General features: G+C 50.9%; 1 protein-coding gene and 1 pseudogene across 2 annotated transcripts in view; one reads left to right on the forward strand and one right to left on the reverse strand.

Annotated features, from left to right (window-relative positions):
- Positions 1-25,156, forward strand: part of Pnkd (PNKD metallo-beta-lactamase domain containing) — a 74,889-nt gene that overhangs the window by 33,619 nt on the left and 16,114 nt on the right. The window contains exon 1 of one of the 2 annotated variants that reach the window (XM_052749844.1): positions 15,539-15,753. The exons of the other annotated variant lie outside the window; for it this stretch is intronic. Coding sequence (XP_052605804.1) covers positions 15,593-15,753 — 161 coding nt within the window. The 5' untranslated portion in view covers positions 15,539-15,592. Of the gene's footprint in view, positions 1-15,538; positions 15,754-25,156 lie in introns of those variants that run through there. 2 annotated transcript variants of the gene reach the window in all.
- Positions 5,583-6,755, reverse strand: LOC128117672 (proteasome activator complex subunit 1-like; annotated as a pseudogene).

The following is a 25,156-nucleotide window of genomic DNA, read 5'->3' on the forward strand; positions in this document are numbered from 1 at the left end:
TTTGGGAGGCAGAGGCAGGTGGATCTTTGTGAGTTTGAGGTTAGCCTGGTCTACAGAGTGAGTTCCTGGACAGCCGGGGCTGTTACACAAAGAAACCCTGTCTCAAAAAACCAAACAAACAAAAACCAGGAGATGAGGACCAACACTTGAGGCTGTTCTCTGACCTTACACACGCAGTGCAAATGCATACCCACACTCACACAGAGGAACACACACACACACACAACAACATATCACACCAACACACACATATGCAATATATGCATCATACACATACACACAACAAACACATACACACGACACACACAAACACTCACAGATGACTATGCACAATAGGTACACACATATACTCACAAATACACACACATGTACACACACACACACACACAAACATCACACACACATATACACAGATGCACGCGTGCATGCACACACAGGATTTTTGTTTGTTTGTTGTTTTGTTGTTTTTGTTTTTCGAGACAAGGTTTCTCTGTGAAACAGCCCTGGCTGTCCTGGAACTCCTTTGGTAGACCAGGCTGGCCTTGAACTCACAGAGACCTACCTGCTTCTGCCTCCTGAGTGCTGAGGTTAAAGGCGTGGGCCACCATGTCCAGTTCACACACAAGATTTTGAAAAATTGTCACCATGGGCTAGCGAGATGCCTGGGTGCTTAAGAGCACTTGCTGCTCCTGGAGAGGAATCAGGCTCAGTTCCCAGCATCCATACAACAGCTCACAACTGTATGTAATTCCAGTTCTAGGGGATCTGACACCCTCTTCTGACTTCTCAATGCACCAGGCACAAACACGGTACACATACAAAAGTTGGTCAAACTCTTATACACATAAAAGTGAAAAAAAAATAAAAATAATATTTTAATTGCAACCAAAGTAGGCACCAAGAAATAGTGGAGTGAGCAGTCCAGCCAGTCGGCCTGCGCCTGCCTTTCCCACAAGGAGCTCCAGGTGTCCTTGAGGAGCACCAGGGACTCCCCCACAACCTGCTGAGGACAGTGACAGAGAAGTGAGTACATGGAACTAGGGGACATCATCACCTAGGCCAGAGTCAGGATAGAAGAGGCCTTTTCTGGGAGCTGGCCTAAATAGTCCGTGCACCATTTGACAGATACATATTCAGGACTCTGTGTGCCAGGGGCCATCTCCGGACTGGGAGCGCAGCTGGCAATCAACAGACGGGACTGTGCTCTTGAGGAGCACCCGGGTCTTGGGAAGGGCCCCCTGTGCTGGCAATCAACAGACGGGACTGTGCTCTTGAGGAGCACCCGGGTCCTGGGAAGGGCCCCCTGCCACAGGCTGTCTTCCTCACTGCCTGTCACTACTCTGAATTCCCTGACTTTAGCTCCCTTGCGGCATAGCATACTCTTGACTGGTAGAGGAACTGAGGGCTCATTCCAGGTGTGGGAGGTGGTGAGTTCGGAGTTCGCTGGGAATTCGGGCAGGAGAAGAAGCTTCCAGAAAGAAGCAGAAACAGGTGCGGAGGTAGAAGAGGAAGCTGTTTGCCACAGTCCGTGTCACTGGGGCCTCAGCTCGGAGAGACAGGAGTCCTCCAGGGATGCAGGAGGAGAGGGTGGGGCATGCTGGGGACCGAGAGGAATGCACTTACACATTCATGGGTTAGGATTCCCGAGAGCTAGAGTGTCAGTGGAGGGCCTCCTGTGGAGGAGGGAAGCCTGATGAAAGAAACTGAAATCTTTAAAAACAAAGTCAAAAGCAGTGAGTGGGGAACAAGAGAACAATTCAGTGGCTAGGAAGACTACAAGATCCCCGGGACAAGGAAACTAGCTGGACACATGGGAAAACCAAGGTTTCGGTTTCAAGTCAATAGTTTTGTTGTCGTTGTTGTTTTGGTTTTTTGAAACAGAGTTTCTCTGTGTAGCCCTGGCTGTCCTGGAACTCACTCTGTAGACCAGATTGGCTTCGAACTCACAGAGATCCGCCTGCCTCTGCCTCCCGAGTGCTGGGATCAAAGGTGTGTGGCACCACCGCCCGGCAAGTCAATAGTTCTTGAGTGTCCATGTGACAGGCATTTTGCAGAATGAGCTCAGCTGTTATGTCCTTTGAGCTCCACAGAAGCCCTTGAAAGTAAACTCTTCTCATTTGACCTACAGAGGAGGAAGCCGGGCCCAGGGAAGTGACATCACACTGCTAGGGAGTGACAGAGTCTTGGAGCCAAGACTCTGACATGTGTGGCCTTATAAATCCTGTTCATGGGACAAACAGGAGGATGATGCGCGTGGCAGTTTGAATGAAAGCAGCCCCTACAGGCTCATATATTTGCATGTTTGGTTACCAGTTGATGGAACTGTTTGGGAAGGATTAGGGGGTGTGGCCTTGGAGGAGGTGCGTCACTGGGGGCGGGCTTTGAGGTTTCAAAAGCCCACGCCATTCCCAGTGTCTTTGCCTCCTACTTGCTGATAAGGATGTGAGCTCTCAGCCACTGCCTCGGCACCAGTCTGCCTGCCTGCTGCCATGCTCCCCACCATGAGGGTCATGGACTCTCAGCTCCTGGCATTGGGTCCCAATGAGCTCTTTCTTCTATAAGTTACCTTAGCCATGCTGTCTCCTCACAGCAATAGAAAAGTGACTTAGACATTTCCCAGGATGGGGTCAGTATTAGCCACATCTCTGATAACTGTGACAAAATCGCTGACAAAAAGTAACTTGAGGAAGATGTATTCCGGCTCTCAGTTTGAGGGTACAGCCCAACATGGCAGGGACAGCATGGCGGCAGGAACATGGGGTCGCACTGCACGCATAACCAGGAAACAAGAAGCAGAGAGAGATGAGATGAACAGTTGGACTTAGTGCTCTCTCGCTCTCTCTCTCTCTCTCTCTCTCTCTCTCTCTGAAACAAGGCCTCACCATGCAGCTTTGGCTGGCATGGAACTTCCTGTGTAGACCTAGGCTGGCCTCAAACTCACAATGGTTCACCTGCTTTCACCTCTCAAGTGCTGGGATTAAAGGCGTATACTACCATGTCCAGTCCTTGCTTTCTCTTTTTCTTTCCGCCTCCGGCCGCAGTTCCTGGAATGGCACTTCCATCTTCTCCTAGCACAGTGCAGGAACTCCCTCACAGACTCGGCCAGAGGTTCAGCTCCTAATAAATTTTCAGCCCTTTGCGTTGACAAAGTCAACATTAAGCGTCACAAGGACATTGAAGAAGCAAGTGAGGTGAGATATGAGCATGCTGAGGTCAGCCTTGGACAAATAATGTGGAAAGGCCCCTGGAGCATCTACATGGAGGTGACCAGCAGGAAAGTGGGCACTGAGATTGGCCACTCACCAGGGGGTCCCTGGACATATCTCCTTGGAGCAAAGAGCATGTGGGCAGTGCTTGAAATCTGGGAAAGCAAGAACTGGACAGAGAAGGGTCGGCCAGGCGTGGCAGCCTGCACCTGTAACCCATCCCAGACTTGGGAGGCCGAGGCCCTTGGTCATACGTGTGAGAGGAGAGAGCCACGGTAGACCGCCAGGGCAGGACAAGGAGGGGAGGAGGCACGTTCCCCTGCCTCAGTTGCTGCCCTGGGGGCTCAGGACAAGGACTGAACGTCGACGAGTGGGTTTGACCTTCAAGGGACACAGCCTGTTGGAATGGAGAGGTGACAGCAATGTCCAGATCATGAGCAGAGAGTAAAATGAAAGGGAAAAGTAGAAAGATTTCTGTTCTAATAAAATAATCAAGATGCATCGCATGGTAGAAGGTCATTGGCGAATTTAAAGGCATAAGAACCAAAGTAAGGGGGCTGGAGAGATGGCTCAGAGGTTAAGAGCACTGACTGCTCTTCCAGAGGTCCCGAGTTCAATTCCCAGCAACCCCCCCCCCCCCAGCTGAGGACCGAACCCAGGGCCTTGCGTTTGCTAGGCAAGTGCTCTACTACTGAGCTAAATCCCCCAACCCCAAAGGTGGCTTCTTTATAGAAAGAAAAGGGACATTTGAGAAAGCAGAGCTGAGCTAGGTGGTGAGCACGTGTAGTCCCAGCTCTCAGGAAAGGGGAGGCAGGGAGATCAGGAGTTCAGTGTCAGTCCCAGGTGCAAATCAAGAGGTCAGCCTGGACCACATGAGAGCCTGTCTTAAACAAACAACAACAAAAAGCTCCCAGTAGGAACAGGATGCATCTCGGTGTAGAGAGCATGGCTAGTATACAAAGAACCCTGGGTTTGATTAGGAACACAAACACTGCAGCCTCATTAGATCCCTTTTAAGAACAATGAAAACTTTTAAAGAAAGTCCTCATCCTGTCTCTCTCATCCTCTCATCAGCTGTGTGACCTGGAGTCACTGAATTGATCTCTCGGTATTTGATTGATAGGGTCAAGTGAGAGCCAGGGTTTTTTTCTATTTAAAGTGCTGAGAACAGTGCCTGGCACATGCTGTGTGCTATATAAATATTTGCTATTATTATCTCATGGCAGGAATTGCATCATGGTCCTGGGTCTAACCAATCGTTGGCAGGGTACCAATTGGCTTAGACTAATCAAGACCCACCCACCAGGGCTGGAGAAGAGCTAAAGCCTGAGCTGTTGGAAGGAGACTGGGCAAAATATAAGTTAACAAGGGAAAAATGGGGAGTGGTTAGAGAAGGGCATTAATCAGCCAATAGAATCTGCCATGCCATGTTCAAAAAAAAAAAGAAAGAAAAGAAAAGCCAAACCTATTTCAACATGTGAACACAATTCTTTTTTGCTTTTTCTTTCTTTCTTTCTTTTCTTTTTTTTTTTTTTTTTTTTTTTTTGAGACAGGATTTCTCTGTAACAATCCTGGCTGTCCCGGAACTCACTCTGTAGACCAGGCTAACCTCGAACTCACAGAGATTCGCCTGCCTCTGCTTCCTGAGTGCTGGGATTAAAGGGGTGCGCCACCACCGCCCGGCTTGTGAACTCAATTCTATTTGTGTGTGTTCCACTTTTTTTTTAACTCTTTGTTTTGAGATAATCTCAGGTTTACAGAATATTTTTAAAAAAGTACAGGAGATCCTGTACCTGTCATTCTCTTTTCTAAAACTTCCACATTTTTCTTAACTATAAAATTAGCGTGAAGTCCAGGAAATTAACACTGACCAAGTCTAGTAATTCATGAATGGTCTATTCCCAGTTGAGATAGGGTCCCTTTCTCTGGCTTAGGTTCCACAGTCACACATTTTCATGATGAACATCTTTCTGAAGTTCTTCAGAGGCTTGGCTGAACCTCCAGCTGAGGAACCTCTGGGTTGATGAGAGCCTCGCCTCATCCTCTCCTGAGCCTCTGTGGCCTTCAGTCTTTACAGGCCTTTCAAATTATGCCTTTAGGGAAGACCCCATTGAACAGAATTAGCCTGTCTCTCTCTCTCTCTCTCTCTCTCTCTCTCTCTCTCTCTCTCTCTCTCTCTCTCTCTCTCTCGTTTGTTTTTCTGGGGACAGAGTCTAGGGCCTTGCTCATACTGAGCATATGCTCTTCCCACTGGGCTATGCCCCTAGCTTGACATTAGAATTTTTTTCTTTCTTATTTTGTGTATCTGTGTGGTATGAAGGTATGTTCACGTGTGTGCACACGCTCATGTGCACATGCTGAGCCATCTTTATGTGTATACACATGCTGAGCCATCTCCAAAGCCCTGTTTTTAATTGATGAATTAATGTGTGCATGTATGTATATAGCACTAGATATTGAATCTAAGGCCTAGTATATGCTAGGCTCTACCAGTGAACTACTCCCCTCCCCCGCCCCCGGGGGGCGTATTGTTGTTGTTTTATATAGGGTATAGCCTTGAACTTTGAGATCCTCCTGCCTCAGCTTCCTGGGTGTTACAATACATGCACTACTGTACTAAACTTTTGAGGGAATTTTTTGTTTTTGTTTTTGATTTTGGCGAGCAATCATATATTTATTGTGTTTGGGAGGCAGAGTAAGGGAGAAACCCCAGCAGGAAGAAGACTGAGTCCGGACTAGAGTTCCTGGTGAAGGCAGGAAGGCCTCTATTGTGCCCATCAGAGAACGAGAGAGGGGGCTCAATAGACCATTCCCTTTGTTTCTCCATGGAGCTTCTTGAGCGTCTTGAAGTTCTTCAGGCTGATGTCATATAACACAGCATAAACCTTAGGGATCTCCATGACCATCAGCCGGATGTCCTGGTACTCTGTCTCATCCAGCTCATGCACAGCGGCCAATAATCACCCATGTGGGGCCGTTTGGCTGTTTTGGTCACTGCCATCACCCCTCTCCGAGAAGTACTTTAAGATTTGAGTGTGGAAGCCCTGCAGCTTGTATGAAGGCTGGTCATCAGCTCAAACACCTTCTCCTGGACAGCCACTCCAAAATTATTCCCATCCTCTCTCGAGGTAGCTGTCGTTACAAACCAGGTAGTGAAGGGATTGAGTTGCTCGATGGAATCCTTGATCTCAGGCTTTAGGTGCTGCAAGGGGACCACAATCTTCTCACTGCAGTTCCCTGGGCCACAGGGAAGACCTTTGTCTTCATCTCCCTGTTTCTTCTCATCCTTTTCTTTCTCCTTGACTGGATCAGGTACTGGGATGTCAGATGTCAGATTGCTCAGATTGGCTTCATTGAGAGCTGGCTCCTTGAAGAATGCATCCAGCTCTGAGATCTTCTTGGGAAAATAGCCCCCAAGCAGGTTTTCTGTCTGTATGAAGAGGTGGAGGAGGACGGGGTCATAATCAAATGCCTTTCCTTGCTGCACAGGTCTTCACAAAACACGTCCACCTTGGCTTAGGCTTCAGGATGGACCCTCAGTGTGGCCATGGTCAGAGTGCTGGGGCTGGGGGTGGGAGGGAGTGCCACATGAGGAGCCTGGAGTGGGCAGCAGAAAGCTTGAGGGAAATTTTAATTTGAATTTGCTCCTCGAGTGAGAAAAGTGGTGGCCACTGTTCAAACATATGAGCGAGAGGGTCACGGCACTCCTCTGAGGAATCCTGTGTAAACAGCCCACATGTAGAGGGCTGAGTGGCCACAGAACTGGTGTTCTTGAAGGACATTTGCTGAAGGCAAAGGAATGAAGTTGGGGCCTGAGGTTCAGAAGGACAGTTGTGTTTTTTTGTTTTTTGTTTTTTGTTTTTTTCTAGGAGCTGAGGACCGAACCCAGGACCTTGCACTTGCTAGGCAGGCGCTCTACCACTGAGCTAAATCCCTAACCCCCAGAAGGACGGTTGTGGGTGGTGAGACTGTGGTGGGAGTACTGGAGCTCAACACTGGCCAGTGCCTGCCAAGGTCACTGAGAGGAGACAGGACTAGACTCGTGAGAACTGTGCTTTGATTCAGAGAGCCAGCAGTCTGAGAGGAGAGCAGATCAACATCCTGAAAACCTGGCATCCTTACATCCCAGCCAGCAGATGCTATAGAGAGAAGGGATGTGGTTGAGTTTTTCTTGTGTTATGTTGTGTTGTATTGTGTTGTGTTGTGTTGTGTTGTTGTTTTATCAGCTTGACACAAACTAGGGTCATCTAGGAAGAGGAGACCTCAAGTGCGAAAATGCCTCATCAGATTTTCTTTTAGGCAGGTCTATACGGCATTTTCTTTTTCTTTTCTTTTCTTTTCTTTTCTTTTCTTTTCTTTTCTTTTCTTTTCTTTTCTTTCTTTCTTTCTTTTTTATTGTTTGGTTTTTATTTTGTTTTTTTTCCAGACAGGGTTTCTCTGTGTAGTTTTGGTGCCTGTCTTGGATCTCGCTCTGTAGCCCAGGCTGGCTCAAACTCACAGAGATCTGCCTGGCTCTGCCTCCCGAGTGCTGGGATTAAAGGCGTGCGCCACCACCGCCGCCGCCGCCGCTGCCGCCGCCGCCGCCGCCGCCGCCGCCGCCACCACCACCTGGCCATAAGGCATTTTCTTTTCTTTTCTTTTCTTTTTTTTTTTAATTTAATTTAATTTTATGTGCATTGGTGTAAAGGTGTCAGATCTCCTGGAACTGGACTTACAGACAGTAGTGAGCTGCCATGTGGCTGCTGGAAATTGAACCCTAGCCCTTTGAAGAGCAGCCAGTGCTCTTAATTGCTGAGCCATCTCTCCAGCCCCCCATTTTCTTTATTAATAATTGACATGGAAGGGCCCAGCTCACTATAGGTAATGCCACCCCAGGGCTGATGGCCCAGGCCAGGTATAAGGAAGCAGGTTGAACAAGCCATGGGGAGCAAGCCAGTAAGCAGTCCTCCTCCACACCTTCTGCTTCAAGTTCCTGTCTTGAGTTGCTGCCCTGACCTCCTTCAGTGATGGACTATAAGTGATCAGATGAAATAAACCCTCTTGTCCCCATGTTGCTTCCGATCATGATGTTTATGGCAGCAATAGAACGCTAACTAGACCAGGGGACAAAGGCAGCCAGTCCCTCATTCTCTAGCTCACTGCTTCCCCTCGGGTCAGGTGGCGAACCCCGTTTTTGAGGCCCATGATATCTGTACTTCTCTCCTTATCATCCCCTTCCCACTTCCGTCATTCTGTGCGTGTTTGGGCGCAGGCGCTGGAATCTCGGCGTCCCATTGGCTTCTGCTGGTTATCAGCCTTGTTGTACTCCTCCAGGGGCATCTGGGCTGGGAGGGGATGAACTCAGAATATGAGCAAACCATTAATAGAACGACGTGCTACACTGGGAATGACAGGCACATGCTGATGCTTTTGTATGATGTGGGGTACAAGTGTGTCTTTCTAATGCGGAATACGAAAGGCCCTCATCAAGATAGGACCGCAGCAAGATGCAAGTACCACCAAACACTGATATTGGGGTTCCCATGAGGCGTGACTCAAAGTAGCCCTGGTTTGCAGGAGACAGCGTTTTCCTATACCATGCCACGGGAAGCGGGAAACTAGGTTTGTAACTGTGGGTCAGGAAGCTGATAGGCTAAGGCTGAATGGAATAGGGGTGGATGTTTCAAGGGGCCGAACCTCAGACCAGATAAGGAGGGTGTGGGTGTGGCTCAGTGGCAGAGTGCTTGCTTAGCAAGTACCGGGTTTGGGGTTCCATCCCCAGTACTGAACAACAACAACAACAACAACAACAAAATGTTGGGAGGGAAGAGATACAGTCTGAAAAGTGGGTTGAAGGGCTGGGAGGGATTGGATGATCTGAGGAGCTGGAGGACATTGTACTGGGATGAGGGGCCAGGGAAGAGGACACCAGAGTTGAGGTTTTCGGAGTCGGAGTGGTCCAGATCAATGAAAGTCGTGACCTATGAGCAGGAAACCTTGAAACTGAGGTTAGGGACGAGGCTAAGGCTGAGTTCTGCATCACCAGTGCAAAATACCGGGTGCTGGGCCCAGTGGACCTACTGTGTGTGAATGTCAGAACAGAAGGTGGCAGCAGTCTGTGTTTTTTGAGCTCCCAGAATGGATCATAGGCTCCCTATCGCTCCAGAACTGCTGAGCTAAGATGCTAAATGAGCCATGATAGTTGGTGACCTAGGGGCAGAAACCAGACAAAAAGAATAAAATAGATGCTTAAAAGCCAGGTCTGATGGTGCATACCTGTAGTCCCAGCTGCTCAGGAGGCTGAGACAGGAGAATAGCTCGAGTTCAGCAGTTCTGGCCTTAGTGTGTTTTCCTGACTAGGTATCTGTACCAAGTTTAGTATTAGCATGGTGGTCTGCTGGCATCTGGACCACCAGCTTGCCTAAGAAGGGGCGAATGGAACCAGCTTGGAAAGGGAGCAAGTCAAAACCTTTGTGCTGATCAGGAATAGCACAGCCATACCCAACCCGGAGCTAGGAAAGGGCAGAAGGTTCCCCTTCAGAAGGCAGGTCTGTGGATGGACAGGAAAGAATAGGAAACACGAGGCAGACTACGTCAAGACAGGGCAGGTGAGACGCGGCAGGGAAGTCTCTCCAAGCAAACTGCGTTTCCAGAATATGCAGCACAGTGGCAGCTCAGCGGGAAGGTCACTATGGGCACAGTGAGCCCGTGATGACAAGGTGACAGTGGGGCTGGCCAGGGTGTCCAGCCACCACTTTTGCATTGGGTCAACATTTCTAAACAAAATCGACTTTGCCACCTGGTCCCATAAGGTATTGTGGTGGCTTGAAAGAAAATGGCCCCCGAAGGGAGTGGCATTATTAGGAGGTGTGGCCTTGTTGGAGGAAGTGTGTGGCTGTGGGGGCAGGCTTTGAGCTCTCTTTTGTTCAAGTTTCCCTCAGTGTGACAGTCAGTTGACTTCCTGTTGCCTGCAAGATGTAGGACTCTCAGTTCCATCACCACATCTACCTGCATGCCACCATGCTCCCCTTCATGATCATAATGGACTGAACCTCTGAAACTGTAAGCAAGCCACCCCATGAAATGTTTTGTTTATAAGAGTTGCTGTGGTCATGGTGTCTCTTCACAGCAATGAAAACCCAAACTTAGACAAATATTCTTTTGTTTTGTTTTTGAGACAGGGTTTCTCTGTGTAACTCTGGCTGTCCTGGAACTCACTCTTGTAGACCAGGCTGGCCTCAAACTCAGAGATCTGTCTCTGCTTCCTTGAGTGCTGGGATGAAAGGGTGTGCCACTCTGCCCGCTGATATCTCTATTCTTTAACACTGAAACAGCTCCATCTACTATAGCTCCTCCACGATGGTGTTACTGACATTATCATTATCATGATCATCACAAATCCATGATATCCTGTAAGTCAGCTGTGCACCAGGCGTCCAGCTTGAGCCAGAATGCAAAGGTGAAGTCAGGCTGCCTTTCCAAGGGACACAGCTTTGGCTGGCCACTGGAATAAGGAATGGACATGAGAACATCTGCCTCTACCCCTGGAACCTGGAAGAAAGGTTGCCTTTTGTGTGTGTGTGTGTGTGTGTGTGTGTGTGTGGTGTTTTTATGTGTATGAGTTTTCTGCCTGCATCTATGTCTGTGCACCACTTTCAGGCCTAGTGTCTAGGGAGGCTGGAAGGGGGCGTTGGGTCTCCTGGGACTGGAGTTACAGACTCCAGTTACAGAATGAGCTGCCATGTGGGTGCTGGGACTCAAACTTTGGTCCTCTAGAAGAACAACCAGTGCTCTTAACCACTAAGCCATATCTCCAGCCCTGTTTGGTGGTTTGGGTTTTATCTGTTTTTTAAATTTATTTATTTGTTTGTTTGTTTGTTTTATTTATTTTTGGTTTTTCAGAGGAAGAGTTTCTCTGTTTAGCCTTAACTGTCCTGGAACTCACTCTGTAGACCAGGCTAGCCTCAAACTCATGGAGATCCACCTGCCTCTGCCTCCCAAGTGCTGGGATTAAAGGTGTGTGTCACCATGACCCAGTTTGTTTGTTTTTTTGTTTTGTTTTTGTTTGTTTGTTTGTTTTTCATTTTGAGACAGGGTCTTGCTGTGTAGACTGACTAGCCTTGAATTCACAGCTAGCCTGTGAGTTCACAATCCTGCTTCAGACTTACTAGTGCCGGAATTACAGGGGTTACCATGCCTAGCTGTCTTCGGTTGTTGCTGTTTGGGGCATGCATTTGTTTGCTTTTGAGACAGGGTCTCACTTTGTAGCCCAGACTGGCCTTGAACTCACGAACCTCTTGCCTCAGCCTTTCCGTTGCTGAACTTACAGGCGTGCACCATCACACATGGCTGTGCTTTAGATTATTAATGGGCTTCTCTTGGAGAGTCACAGAGGCAAACTTTAGCCTTGGCAGTACCTCTGAGCTGCTCGAGGAGGAAGGATTGTGTGGCTGAAGGCCCGGGTGTATGAGTGCCTCAGAGACAGCTCTCCTGCAGCTTCCTGATGTGGATTGTTCTGTATGGGAGACAACTGTCCTGCAGGGACCAAACCTACTGGTCAGGACAGGAGAGTTCTGGTCTCCAGACTGTCTCAGTGCTCTGCAGCAATAAATTGTCATTCAGCCATTATTTGCTTCTATCATTCATTCATTCATTCATTCATTCATTCATTCAGCAAATGCTTAACTTAATGCTTTCTCTGGGCCCGCGTTATACATACCACCAACTCATGGGGCTTATGTCCCAAAGGGCATGGCAGTGGGAATCACAAGACAATGTCCAATTGTGAAAAGTGCTTTGAAGGTGATGGAAATAGATGAGTAATTATCTTGGTCACTTTTCTATTGCTGTGAAGAGACACCATGACCAAGGCAACTTATAGAACAAAAGCATTTATCTTACAGTTTCAGAGGGTCAGTCCATGATCATCATGGTGGAGAGCATGGCAGCAGGCAGGCAGGCATGGGGCTGGAGCAATAACTGAGAGCTTGCATGTTGGGCTTTTGAATCCTCAAAGCCGACCCCAGTGACACTTCTCCTCCAACAAGGCCACACCTCCTAATCCTTCCCAAACAGTACCACCAGCTGGGGGCCAAACATTCACACGTATGAGCCTATGGGACCATTCTCATTGGGACCACCACAATAATGTAAGTGGTATAATAGAGTGTTGGGGGGGGGGCAGCAGAGGCCTCTGGGAGGACTACTATTGTTCTGCATACCTTACACCCTAACAGTGAGTTTACATTTGTAGATGCCCCATTCTCAGGCTTTGTGTTACAGTCATGTTGGGGCATACAAGTCTTTGTGGTGGCCGGGCGGTGGTGGCGCACGCCTTTAATCCCAGCACTCGGGAGGCAGAGGCAGGCGGATCTTTGTGAGTTCGAGGCCAGCCTGGTCTACAGAGCGAGATCCAGGAACGGCGCAAAGCTACACAGAGAAACCCTGTCTCGAAAACCAAAAACAAACAAAAAAAAACCACAAGTCTTTGTGGTGGACTTGTCCTAGGCATTGCAGGACTTCATCAGGACCTGAAGCATCTACTTCGAGATGCTATAGCATCCTCTCCACCCAGGTGTAGTTGGGAGCCCTGGTGGATGGGATGTAGCCACCCCTCTGCTCAAGATGTGGATTACGTCTCAGCTTCCAAATGGAAGGAGTGCGTGCAAAAGGCCTGTCTTGGTTTCTTTTCCTGTCGCTGTGATAAAGACGCCCCAAGAAAAGCAGCTCAAGGGAGAAAGGTTTTATTTTGGTTCTGAGACAAGGTCTGAACTATGTAGCTCTGGCTTGGCCTGGCACTCACTATAGAGACCAAGCTGGCCTCGAACTCACAGAGATCTGCCTGTCTCTACCTTCTGAGGGCTGGGATCAAAACAGTGTACCACCAAACTGAGTCCTAAAAAGGAGGGGTGTCATTTTAACTCACAGTTGAAGAGAACAGGCCATCATGGCAAGGAAGTTAAGATCGCAGAAACCTGCAAGCGGCTGGTCATATTGCATCCATAACCAGGAAGCAGAGGGTGATGAACGCCTGTTCTCCTTTTTCTACAGTTAGGATTGAAGCCCGGGGAATGATGCCAACCACCCACATGCGCCCGGAGAGGTCAGGTCATCTCACCTCAATTAACCTAATGAAAACAATCCCCCACAGGCAAAGAGGTCCACCTCCCAGGTGGTTCCAGAACTCACATAGTTGACAACAGAGATTGACTTCATAGGGTCTGAGGTGGTAATGACCTTGGTACATCTGAGGGACCAAGGAGCTGTTGCAAAGTGATGGGGGGAAGAATGCCATTGGGGGAGGTTGAAGGCGGGCTCAGCTATCAAACAGAGGCCCTGTGGGCTGTGATGGGACTGTGACATTTCAAAGAACATTTAGTAAGTATTTAATATGCCAGACGCTGGCAAGCTGCAGATGAAGACATTAAATTATAGTTTCCACTCTGAAGAAGGACAGAGAAGCCTGAGAGTACAGCCTGACAGAGTCAGCAAGTGGAAAGGTATGGCTTTAGTATTGTACCGAAGGGCACTTGTATGCACAAGTGTGTGCTTGTTCAGGAAAGCACGTGAGATCGGAGTCTATGGAACAAAGAATGAATGGCACTCCAGGCAGAAAACATAGCGCATACAAAAGCGTGGGAGCGCAAAACAATATGGTGAGTTCTAGAAACCACGAGTAGCTAGACATGGCCGGGCCGAATGCAGGAAAGGCGTGAATAGCATCTAGCTTGCCAGAACAGCAGATTCTCATGGGCAGGAGAGAGAACCACAGCCGATTTGGAGCAATCGTGGAATATCTTCCCAAACAGTCCAGAGTAGGAGAGGATGGCTCCCGGAGCCTGCATGAGTTTGCACAGACATTCCCCTTCACTCCCTATCCCCAGCCTTGCCATGACTCCAAGGAGTCCATAAACAACGCCTTGAGTTTATTATCTACGAATTTGTTAATGAGTGTATGGACTGTACCCAGGAACCCCCAGTTGCACAGTGGGCACTGGGACTGACTCCCACAGAGGGCGATGGAAAACGTGATGTGGGGGTCTGGTTATCTGGGGTTCTCAGGCTGAGCACAGGAAGCAGGGAGAAAAACAGAGTATTGCCTCACCTGCTTTCCTCTGCCTGTCTCCCAGTGGGAGTGATGGGGAGCTTGATAGGGAGCTTTGCAGGATTTCCTTCCCTTCCTGCAGAGGGCTAGAGGGCTAGGCAGGACCGAATCCAGACAGCCCAGCCCTGGCTCCATTTGTACATTACACCACACCTGCTCCTCACGCCCACCTCCACCCCGCTGACCAGAACAGCTTCTAGAAGTCATTAGGAAGGCCGTCGGAACAGGGTGAGGAGACAACGATGTGGAAATCAGGTCGGGCATGGACCTGAGGATGTGTAGACCTGGCTCTGCCAGCCATGGCTGCATAACCTTGATGAAGTCTCTGTGGACTGTGGCCTCTTCATCTTTGAGACACGGGTGAAGTGTCACGTGCCTTCCCCATCTAAGTGTGTCCTCTGTGCCCCGTATCATTGATTCCCCCATTTGCTTCCTTGTCAGTCCCACAGTTTCTCATCACATCTCTCTACATGTTTGTGAGCACATACGCACATACATATACATGCAATTATTTGTCTGCCGACTTAGTCTTGTCACCGTATTCCATAGAGTAGGCTCCAGGAATGATCCCACCCTCCCTGTTGGGCATTAAACCCAGGGTCGGGCACATGCTACCCCACCAAACTACTGCCCAGCCTGGATACTGTGTATTTGTGTGGGCTCAAGTACCATGGTACTTCTGGGAAGGTTAGCAGACAACTAGGGGGAGTGGTTCTCTCCTTTCAAGTGGGCCCAAGGGTTCAAACTCAGGTCAGTCAGGCTTGGCACCAAGTGTCTTTATCCGTTGACCCATCTCTGACCTCTACGTGCCTTTTGACTACCTCAAAGCCTGGCACAATGCCTTTAATTTAGTGTATGAATAAATGAACGGAAGAAGATGCAATGAACTCCCGGGTTCCTTCCAGTTGATAAAGAGTCTAACGTTTCTCATCACCAGGAGGACCACACCAAGGCCTCTCCCGGAGTCCCCTGCAAGGGAAGAGGGTGGTCTGGCTTGTGTCCTCTCGCAGGATTCTTAGCCTCTGTGGACCCTGATTAGCACACGGTTAAGCCGGCTCGAGCTCCGCCTCCAGACTCACCAGATAGGGGAGGATCCAGTCTGTCTTTAAACTAGGGATTTGCAGCGCGTGCCAGGCCACAGCTGGCGAGGGGGCGGGTCAGAATGCGAAGTAATGGGAGGAGCCAAGTGTCCGCGCCCCCTAGCGCGCAGGTGCCGGGAGTCCCGCCTCTCCGCGCGTGAGGGCCGGGGCGGGGACCGTCGCCTAGCAACGCTCAGCCCCGCCCCCGGTCCCGACCCCCCAGCATGGCTTGGCAGAGCTGGCCGGCGCCCTGGCTGTGGGTCTCCGGCTGCGGGCTTCTGTTCTTCGCCTTCGTGCTGCTCCTGGGTCCCCGCGGCTGCCAAGCGCGGCGGGGCTTCCACGGCCTGCTCATGACGCGCAGCCAGCGACTGCTCTTCCGAATCGGGTTAGTGCCCCGGCTCCGATCCGTGCAAGGCTCGGGAAGGCGGGCACGCTGGGAGAGGGGATGCGGAAGGGACACCGGGGGTTCTAGGGTGGCTTGGACTAGGCGGTTCTAAACCGGAGCAGAAGGATAGGGAAACGGGCTGGAGAAGCCCCTGAGTTCGTGCTGAGTGAGGAAAGAGTTGGAGGACTGAAGAATTGGGATGGGCCGGGTGGGAAAAGAGGATTAGGGGCGCAGATAAGTGTAGGCAGGGTAGGGGAGCCAGAGACAAGCGCCGAGTAAGACGCTGGAGCCTAAGGAGCCGGAAAAGCGGGGAGTGCGGGAACTGGTGCAGGAAGAGCGCGCACCTGGCCGCAGGGCAGAGGTCAGCACATAGGGCTCCCTGGCAGGTTCAAGGGTAAAAGCATGCCCCGGACGTCTAACTTTCCTCCGTGTGCCCTGTCCTGCCTATCACCCAACTCTCCACAACTCTAGGTAGATTGTTCTGTCCCTTGCAAAGTTCAACTCTGTAGGTCAATCTGGCCCTTGCCTCTGCCTCTCACTACGGGCCCCCAAAGCCCTCGGCTGTGAAATTTGACCCAACTGCCAGCCACAGACCTCCAGCGACTTTTCCCAGCCAACTCTCCTCCTTCTCTTTGTCCCTTCCTTTAAGGGGCCCTGGCAAAAGTGATAACAATCATCACTGCTCCGCAGCAGTCAGCAGCAGGGAAGAAACCCGAAGACAAGCTTCCGAGGGTCTGTCCGTCTATCGGGCAGGACCTCAAACCGCAATTTATGGGACAGTGATCTCAGGATGGGAGTGGAGGCCCGTGGCCAGATTGCTGGGAGGGCCTAAGCCTAGGAATTTCTGAGCTTCAGAGAAGACATTGTGCAATTCACCCTCCCTCCCTCCTCAGACCACCTCGGCTACTCCCCAAAACTTCAGGCCCAGGGCTCCATTCACAGTCTCTAAAATAGAGCTATAAAAGCCCCGGAGGCTGAAGAACAGAGTCTAGATAGTGCTCAAACCAATACTGTGTAAAAAGCATTAAGTAATGAGTGTCAGTTTTTGTTTGTTTAGCTGGTTAGCTTGGTAGGACGGCCGCCCTGTGTATCCCAGGCTGGTTTCCTGTGACCCTCTAGCCTCCTAGGTGCTGTCTTTACAAGTGTGGACAGGCCAAGGTTTGCAACTGTCTATCATTGTCATTTGTATCTGGATCCTGGGAGGGGATGAGAGGTGTTATTTTGTTTGGTCTGTTTGTCATTTGGTTGGCACTGGAGATCGAGCCTCAGGAATGCTAAACATGCTCCACCACTGATCTGTACACCCCCTAGTCACTAGATTTGGGGGCTGTGCCCTGGCACTTGGCGTGTGTAGTGCATGTGCGTGTGTGCATGTGCGTGTGTGTGCATGCATTTGCTTTGGTTTGGGTTTTTAGTTTTCTTCACAACATTCCTGGGGATCATGTAGCTCCATTTAGAGAAAGGATTTTAAAATCTACTTTTAGCATCTGAAATTGTTATGCCCAGAGTCATAAAAATGGCCCGAGAAAGTGGCAAAACGGGAGTTTCCATGAGGAACTAGAATCAGAATTCCTGGGATCAGAATGCCAATAATCACAGTATCACAACATGAGAGTCTGAGTATTTCTAGACTTGGGATTTGGGAGTTTTTTAAATCCCTTAATTTTGATTTTGGGGAGCTTCTTCATCATTCTTTTTTTTTGTGGGGAGGAGATTATTAGGGGTTAAGATAGGATCTTGCGGTGGTGGCACACACCTTTGATCCCAGCACTCGGGAGGCAGAGGCAGGTGGATCTCTATGAATTCGAGGCCAGCCTGGTCTACAAAGTGAGTTCCAGGAAAGGTGCAAAGCTACACAGAGAAAGAAACCCTGTCTCGAAAAACCTTAAAAAAAAAAAAAAAAAAAAAAAGGTAGGATCTTGCTATGTCCCAGGATTGCTTCAAAGTTTGCAGCCAGCCATACTACCCCAGTCCCATGCTCAGTTACAGGTATGCACTACTACACCACGCTTAGAATTAAGTGGTTCTGGGCTGTAGAGATGGCTCAGCTGTTTAGAGCGCTGACTACTCTTGCAGAGAATCCATGCTCAGTTCCCAGCACCCACATGGTGGTACACAACTGCCCATAACTACACTTCCAGAGGCTTTAACACCCACTTCTGAGGACACCGGACACAAACACAGTGCACAGATATACATGCAGGCAAAACACCCATACACAGTAAAATCTTTTTTTTTTTTTCCCCCAGAGCTGAGGACCGAACCCAGGGCCTTACGCTTGCTAGGCAAGCGCTCTGCCACTGAGCTAAATCTCCAACCCCCACAGTAAAATCTTTAAAAAAAAAAAAAAATTAAGAATTCAGTGGTTCTATGGGGCTTTCTTTTGTCTGCATTTCCAGATTGCGTTAGAATCAACTTTCCAAATTTGCAGAGCAGTAGGGTGTGCCCGGAATAGGATGTCCAGACCCTGCTGCTCTGTGGTCTGGGAAACAATCAGTGCAGTCCCTTGAGGGGAGACACCGCTAACCTTCAGAGTGGAGCAGGGGTACAAGCAGGAAACGGGGCAAATGTGTAGGTGTTATTTTGAGGTGCCTCCAAGCCTGCAGGAAGGAGGGACCCGGAGGAGGAGTCCATACCTCCATAAGCCGAAGATGTGGTGAGGAGGGCCATGAGGAAATCCTCGGCAGTGACTGAAAGAGGAACTGTTCATGTCATCATTAGTCATGCTAATTTTAGAAAAGACTTTCCTCAGTAGCCACCATTATGTGGGGATGAGAATAAGTAGGCTCAGCTGAGGGGAGACCCACCAGATGCGGGCTGACGTTAGGCACATGCACTGGGGGCTCTGGGAAACGGGGTACAGAGGAGCTAAGCCTATGGGAGATGGGATGGCTGGACAAGTCAGCGTTTGTATCCCGGCTCGGCTGTCTGCTGAGCACGTGGCACTGGGCAGATAACCTTTCTGAGCCTGGCTTGTTTGCGTCTGCAAAATGGGGAATGGTGTGAGTGTCTGCCTTCTGGGGCTTCTGTGAAGACTGAATGAACCCACATGTAAATGATCCGGAAATGGTAGCAATTGCTTGCGTGGTAGCCTGTGACGGGCAGGAGGGAGGGTGCATGTCCTCCTTAAGTTCTGTCACAACTGTCTTCTAAGTTTATGCGACCACCACCAGGAAATGCTGTGTCCCTCTCTCATCCCATAGCGCCTAGCTGACCCAGGTCAGGACTGGTCGTCACCCCTGGGAACAGCATGTGGGCAGTGTTCTCCTCAGCCAGCCTTCAGAGTGAGGCAGCAACCTGTAACTCCAGCAGTAGGGGATATAACCCTCTTTCTTCTGGCCTCCTTGAGTAACTGTGCGTGTGCGTGCGCGTGCGCGCGCGCACACACACACACACACACACACACAAATTTTTTTCAAAAGTACTCTTTAAAAAAGAAAGAAAGATGGCCGGGCGGTGGTGGCGCACGCCTTTAATCTCAGCACTCGGGAGACAGAGGCAGGCGGATCTCTGTGAGTTCAAGGCCAGCCTGGTCTCCAAAGCAAGTTCCAGGAAAGGCGCAAAGCTACACAGAGAAACCCTGTCTCGAAAAACCAAAAAAAAAAAAAAAAGAAGAAAGAAAGATGTGAGGCTGGAGAGATGGCTCAGCAGTAAAGAGCACTGGCTGTTCTTCCAGAGGACCCAGGTTCAATTCCCAGCACCTACAGGGCAGCTCACAGCTGTCTATAACTCCAGTTCCAGGAGACCCAACACCCTCACGCAGGCAAAACACCAACGCACATAAATAAAATTTTAAAAATTACATTTAAAAAAAAAGTGAAAGATCTCCTAGGCTAAGACTGTATCTTAGCAATGGGGTGCTTGGATAGTATATGCAGGGCTTGGCACCCCACCGCCCAGAAGGAGACAGGGCTCCCCCCGCCCCAGAAGGTTAGGTAGGAGACAGGACCGTGTGAACAGATGTGAGCTAGGGTTCAAACCGGCAGGGGTAGGGTATAACAAGCTCCCAGGGGTGTCAGGGTGCAGCTAAGGAGCCTGTGATCTGGAGAATAAGACTCCCTCATGCGGGCCTCTGCGTCAGCCTCAGTTTCCCTTTGCGCCTTTGCCTCCTCGGTGGTAGTGGAGAGGGTTTGGCAGAGCAGAGCTCTGTGGAGAGCCTGCCTGTTGAGGGGAGGCGAGAGACCTTTCACCTTTCCTTTTGGGGGTTTGACGATTGTGAGACACCCGATAAGGGCACTGGGAACCGAACTCCGGTCCTCTGGACAAGCAGCAAGCACTCTTAACCACTGAGCCATCTCTCCAGCCCCCCAGGAGATCTTTCTTGACCCTCCCCCCTGCCCTGTGATCAAATCCACTGTCCTCCCGGTGAACTTTATTTTTACCATTCTGAAAGAGGAAGCCTCTTGTCTGGGCCGATAGGGTCCACTGACCCAATGTCAAGGGTGGCATAAAGCCCCGACATGAGGACCCTTGAGTAAAGAACCCTTTGTTTGTGGCCTAGATGAAGAGGCAGCTGGATCAGTGTGAGCTGGGCTATGGGATACACAGCTGGATCAGTGTGAGCTGGGCTATGGGAGACACAGCTGGATCAGTGTGAGCTGGGCTATGGGATACACAGCTGGATCAGTGTGAGCTGGGCTATGGGAGACACAGCTGGATCAGTGTGAGCTGGGCTATGGGAGACACAGCTGGATCAGTGTGAGCTGGGCTATGGGAGACACAGCTGGATCAGTGTGAGCTGGGCTGTGGGAGACACAGCTGGATCAGTGTGAGCTGGGCTGTGGGATACACAGCTGGATCAGTGTGAGCTGGGCTGTGGGAGACACAGCTGGATCAGTGTGAGCTGGGCTGTGGGAGACACAGCTGGATCAGTGTGAGCTGGGCTGTGGGAGACACAGCTGGATCAGTGTGAGCTGGGCTGTGGGAGACACAGCTGGATCAGTGTGAGCTGGGCTGTGGGAGACACAGCTGGATCAGTGTGAGCTGGGCTGTGGGAGACACAGCTGGATCAGTGTGAGCTGGGCTATAGGAGACGCAACTGGCAGCATCCCTAAGTATTCTCAATTGAAACTGCTGGTTTAAGTCAGAAACATGGCCCCTGAGAGGGCTCAGTGAACAAGATTTCAAGCCTCATAACTGGAGTGTGTGACTCCTGCAAGTTGTCCTGTGAGTTCCGCACAGGAGCAGGCCCACAGTAACTGTAAGAAGCCAAAATTACAGATAAAAACATCAGAAACATGTCACTTCTCTGCTCAGACCCCTCTAGCAGTATCTCCTCTCTCTCTCTCTCTCTCTCTCTCTCTCTCTCTCTCTCTCTCTCTCTCTCTCTCTCTCTCTCTCTCTCTCTCTGGTAAAGTTGGCTCTCTGTGCCCTGCTCACAGCTCAGCCACAGGAACTACTTTACCGTTTGTCAAACACTCCCAGCCAGTCCTTCCTCCAAACCGTTCTACCTCCGCCAAATCCACCTGTTCCGGAGGCCCGCCCTGCGTCGTGACCGCCTCACCACCTCACCTGCGTATGGTATGGCATTATCCCGGGCCCTGCCCTCCCATTCCCCTTGACCAGCTTTAGTCTCAGCAGTAGGTGACAGCACGTGATGTGCCCTGTGTGTTGACTTGTCCCTTTGATTACTGTTTCACTCCTCTCACCTAAATATGGCCACACAAGAGAAGAACTTTGAGTCTGGCGGCGGTGGCGCACGCCTTTAATCCCAGCACTCGGGAGGCAGAGCCAGGCGGATCTCTGTGAGTTCGAGGCCAGCCTGGTCTACAGAGCGAGATCCAGGACAGGCACCAAAACTACACAGAGAGACCCTGTCTTGAAAAACCAAACAAGAGTAAGACTTGGTTCTCCTGTACCTTAGCTTCCAGAGCAATGCCTGGTGCACCGGCAACCCTTATCAATGTTTTTGAATGGATAGAGGGAGGGAAGCATGGGTGCTGTGTGAGCTTTCAGTGTGTTTTTCTCTCCTGGGCTCAGGCTGCCACAGCTCTGGCTTTGCAGCCGGACTCCCACAGGCCTGCCCAGAGAGCAAGGTTCTCTGTCAAAAGGGCCTGTGCTGAAAATGAGTGAGAGAGGAGAGATCCAAAAGCAGTGGGTTCCAGTGCTTTGGCAAGGCTGGCAGCTGGGGGCACAGGCCTTCTGGCTAAGGTGGGGCTCGCTGGAGGGGCTGCCAGTTCTAATGCGTTTCTCATCTTGCCTGAGCGCTCCTAGCAGTCACACGGCTTCCTTCTGTAAAAGGTGGCCGTCCTCTGGAGAGGCCTGCAAAGAGTCGGAAGTTGGGGGTGGTGGGGGTGGCGGGGAGAATAAACAGGAGACGCCCGACCTTGCATGCCCTGGCCTCTCCTGGGCATGGGGAAGTGACCTCCAGGCATGCTGGAGGCTACAGGAAACCCTCACCCAAGGCCCTGTTTAGCGCCTCCTTAGCTTGTTTCTTCCCAAGAAAGCACACAATAGGGAGAGACTGTTCCTAAGGCCCTGAGCCAGTCCTGTTCAATAGAACCCTGTGACCTGTGACCTGTGACCTGTGACCCTCCTGGGTCTGGTCCTTCAGCCCTCAGACAGCCATGCCAAGTTCGTTATTAGGTGTGTCCCATCACTGGTCACATGCAAGCCTGGACAAGCCAAGCCTTGGCCAGAAATACCCAGGACCACCAGCCTCACCACCCTGGGCCGGTCTCACTACTCCGAGCCTGCCTGTTGGGCTACAGTTGGTTCTTAGGTCTCGCTGTCCCTAAGCTGGGAAGGAGGTAAGGGAGGTGACCCTGCTGACTGCCATATATATATATATATATATATATATATATATATATATAATGTTCTGTGGATACAGAATCCCCCTCATCCTGCTCCCTGGCTGGAGATGGGACCCTGGGCTCAGCTGAGGCAGTCACTTGACATCCCTCCAGCTCCTTTTTTTTTTTTTTGGTTTTTCGAGACAGGGTTTCTCTGTGTAGCTTTGCGCCTTTCCTGGAACTCACTTGGTAGTCCAGGCTGGCCTCGAACTCACAGAGATCCGCCTGGCTCTGCCTCCCAAGTGCTGGGATTAAAGGCTCCTTTAAGGGCTGCCCTGGGGAGAGGGGAAGGGGAAGAAGAACCCGCTTTGTGTGTTTTTCTCCTGGGCAGCAGAAGAGGGCGGGGGAGGGGATGTCTTGCCCTCTGTCAGCTGTCTGTTCCCATGACTTCCCATGGAGCTTAGGCTGGGCTCAGATACCAGAGAAGCCATGCCCCGGAGCAGGGAGGTGAGTGCAAACTAGGAGGCTGGCACTCTGCTCACCATCCTAAGCCCCAAGGAGGGCTCTGGGCCCTGGGACGGCTGTAGCTCAGCCTGGGTTGCTCCCACGGCAGCCCCACACTGTCTCCCACCCGGGTCCCAGGGGACCAATTAGAAAACTTTATTTTCTTTCTCATGGGGTGATTGTGGGTAGAAATGCTGTTCCGGGCTGTAGAAATACCGAGTCAGATTTCAGGACTGGGGAAAGATTGCGCTTTGGCGGGAGAGCGCATGCCCAAGCGTGTGCCAGGCCCCAGGTTCTGTCTTTAGCATTACAGACTCGGGGAGGGGATAGAAGGAGTCAGAATCTCCCTGTTGTTGTTGTTGTTGTTGTTTGGGGGAATTTGGTGGTAGTTGTTGTTTTGAGACAAGATCTCACTCTATATCTCTGGCCAGCATGGAACTCATAGAGACCCACCTGCCTCTGGCTCCCAAGTGCTGGCATGAAAGGCCGCCACACCTGGTCCAAGAGGTCAAACATCTCAATGTGGACTAGGTACCCAACCCCAGTGGCTTGTTCTGATATGCTGCTGTGAGTGCTGTCCTAGAGCCCAGCTTGCTGGCCGTGCCTGGGGACCCCATGTGGGGTGTGGCTGTCAGTGTTACCCCTATTAATCACATGAATTTTTAGAAGAGTTGAATAAAAAGACGAAGAGGCTGGAGAATAAGTCCCTGTCCCCGTGCACCCAGCAATAGAAGAACAGAGGCTGTGTGTCTGGTAAGGACTGAAGAAACCAGGGGCCAAGGGCTGGGGTATATATAGCTCAGTGGTAGGCTGCTTGCCTTTCACATGGCAGGCCCTGGGTTCCATCCTTAAGCCATGGCGTCCCAGTCAGGCGGGTACGGGTTGGTCGTAGGACACAGCTTCTACAGTGACTCTTACATTTCCCCCTCCAGTCACTACCCCTTTTCCTAAATTCTCCTCTCCCTAGGGCTCCCAGGGCGTCCATGAAATCACTGACCTGCCAGCACTCGCCTGCAGGAATCAAAAGAGCCTTCATTTCACAGGGGCTTTCAAAAGTCCCTGGGCCAGATGTCCCATCTTGACACCCCTAGGGCTCCCTGCCCTCTCTGCAGTTGAGTGCAGAATGCTCGTGGATATCATGGGCTGGTTCAGGAACAAGAGGCAGAGCGGTTACCAGACTTCGAGGTCCCGGAGGCCAGATCCTGGGTTAAGTGCCCAGGTCTGTGTAGCCACCCTGACCTATCATTTTTCTCCAAAAAGCCCTTCAGAGGAATTGGAGTAGCGGTCTAATCGTTCAGGCCCATACTAGTCCTACTCCTGACTTGGGGTTTGGGGAGGATTTTAGTGGGTTCCAGGTCAGGCTTCCAGGGAGATATCTCTACCCACGGTTCCCTGTCCTGTGATCTGATCCAACAAGGTCTACTTCCACTCTTCCAGGCTCCGTTTCCTGTCTGAAAGATGGGAGTATGGTACCTGCCTCAGATTGAGCGGAGGACTTGAGATAACCCATGGGAGGCACTGGGCTCAGTCGGAGCTTGCTCACAGGCTCAGACAAGAAAAGCTGCAGCATGGAAAACTGTTGTTAAAGATGTGGCAATGAGCTCCAGGGAAGAGCCTTGACTCTGACCTTACGGACAGGAGCAGAGTGGGGCCTGGGGACCTCTTGGGAGCGTCTGGCCTGTGTTCCATCTCCTTGTTCTCCTCTGTCTTCCTTCTCCCTGGCCCTGAGGCCCTCGATGCTGCCTACATGGCAAGCAACATTAAGATTTTATGTCCCAGTGACACAGCCCCCACCCATGCCCTTGAATCTGGGTGACCTGCTTGGCAAAATACCCTGCTTGTCCAGGTCTGTGGGGGCAGTGGGGCAAGAGGAGGGAGGGAGGGTGGAAAGGACTTCAGTTGGGCAACTCGCTGCCATTAGAGGCTTGCTGCATCTGCCAGCCCTGGCCTCGCCTGGGATCCCTTCTGGCCAGCCCCTGTGCCAGGCGCATGCCCAGCCCCTCCCCGGCCTTTCCCAATCTCCAGCCAGCCTTTCTTGAATGCCAGTTGCTGTGCTGTGCCAGTGTAGGAGCTCCTGGGGGTGGAGGGGAAACACGGCGAGTCACAGGAAGCCACCCAAGGGGCAGGTGGGAACCTGTTAGCCTCAGGCAGGTACTACCCAGGTA

The sequence above is a fragment of the Peromyscus californicus genome, unplaced genomic scaffold (genome assembly GCF_007827085.1).
Source record: "Peromyscus californicus insignis strain IS unplaced genomic scaffold, ASM782708v3 Scaffold_21__1_contigs__length_65335640, whole genome shotgun sequence".
Classification (NCBI taxonomy): domain Eukaryota; kingdom Metazoa; phylum Chordata; class Mammalia; order Rodentia; family Cricetidae; genus Peromyscus; species Peromyscus californicus.